Here is a 1,055-nt window from a genome sequence, read left to right on the forward strand (position 1 = left end):
TAATCTGAACTTTGATTAATCTGAATTTACTCTGATTAATCTGAACTTACTCTGATTAATCTGAATTTACTCTGATTAATCTGAATTTACTCTGATTAATCTGTGATTAATCTGAATTTACTGTGATTAATCTGAATTTACTGCGATTAATCTGTGATTAATCTGAACTTACTCTGATTAATCTGAACTTTGATTAATCTGAACTTACTCTGATTAATCTGAACTTACTCTGATTAATCTGTGATTAATCTGAAGTTTGCTCACACGCTGCATGTTGTTTCATCCCTTCCTGAAGCTGACTGTTGTACCTGAAGCAGACATTTATAAAGAGTCAAAAGGATAAAAAGTGCAGATAAAGAGACGATGTCCACAGAGGACTCCTTGTTTTTAAACATAAAAGTACAAAATAATTTACAAATGATTGAGAAGTTTTGTGTGTTTTCTAATGGAGTTGTGTGAAAGTGCAGATAAATCTAGGCCTGTTTGTGTTATTGTTGTGTTTTGTGTGTGGAGATGTAAGCCTGCTGCTGTTTGTTTCTGCAGACATGAAGGAGCCGGTGTTCCAGTACATCAGACCACCTGTGTACCACCCTCCACAGGTCAAGTACCCACACAAACAGCCGCTGCGCTACCTGGACCGCTACAGAGACGGGAAACCGCACACCTACGGGATCTACTGATCATGGTCCATGTTGGAATGGTTTTTCTGCAGCGTGTCACACACTGCAGAAAAACCATTCAAACTAATTATTCCTCAAGTTAAATGTTGTTATTTTGAAAAGAATAAAATCATTTCTCACCATGTTTGGACTGATTTTTGTTTCACTTTTATACTTTTTTAAGGTTCGACTGTTATAATTTGGAGACCAGATATATTTGTAGGAAAAAAAAGAAATAAAAAAACAAGCTAAGTTGTAGAGAATTAGATAATTAGCAGAATGATCTCAGATTAAACATTTTTAAATAAAGTAAATAAATGAAATTTGAAGACTTACGGTATCTTTACAAATTAAGCAAAATATATTTTTCCATTAGATCTTCCTGTGTCTTAAAAC

General features: G+C 34.1%; 1 protein-coding gene across 1 annotated transcript; it reads left to right on the top strand.

Annotated features, from left to right (window-relative positions):
- Nucleotides 1-543: 543 nt before the first annotated feature.
- LOC106512394 (39S ribosomal protein L38, mitochondrial) lies at nucleotides 544-804 on the top strand (the record flags this gene model as incomplete). Its single annotated transcript, XM_014001021.1, is given in 1 exon segment — nucleotides 544-804. A coding segment is annotated over 1 exon segment (137 nt), but the record flags the coding sequence as incomplete, so codon positions are not given.
- Between the last annotated feature and the right edge of the window lie 251 nt (nucleotides 805-1,055).

Source organism: Austrofundulus limnaeus, unplaced genomic scaffold, assembly GCF_001266775.1.
Source record: "Austrofundulus limnaeus strain Quisiro unplaced genomic scaffold, Austrofundulus_limnaeus-1.0 Scaffold6350, whole genome shotgun sequence".
NCBI classification, from domain to species: Eukaryota; Metazoa; Chordata; class Actinopteri; order Cyprinodontiformes; family Rivulidae; genus Austrofundulus; species Austrofundulus limnaeus.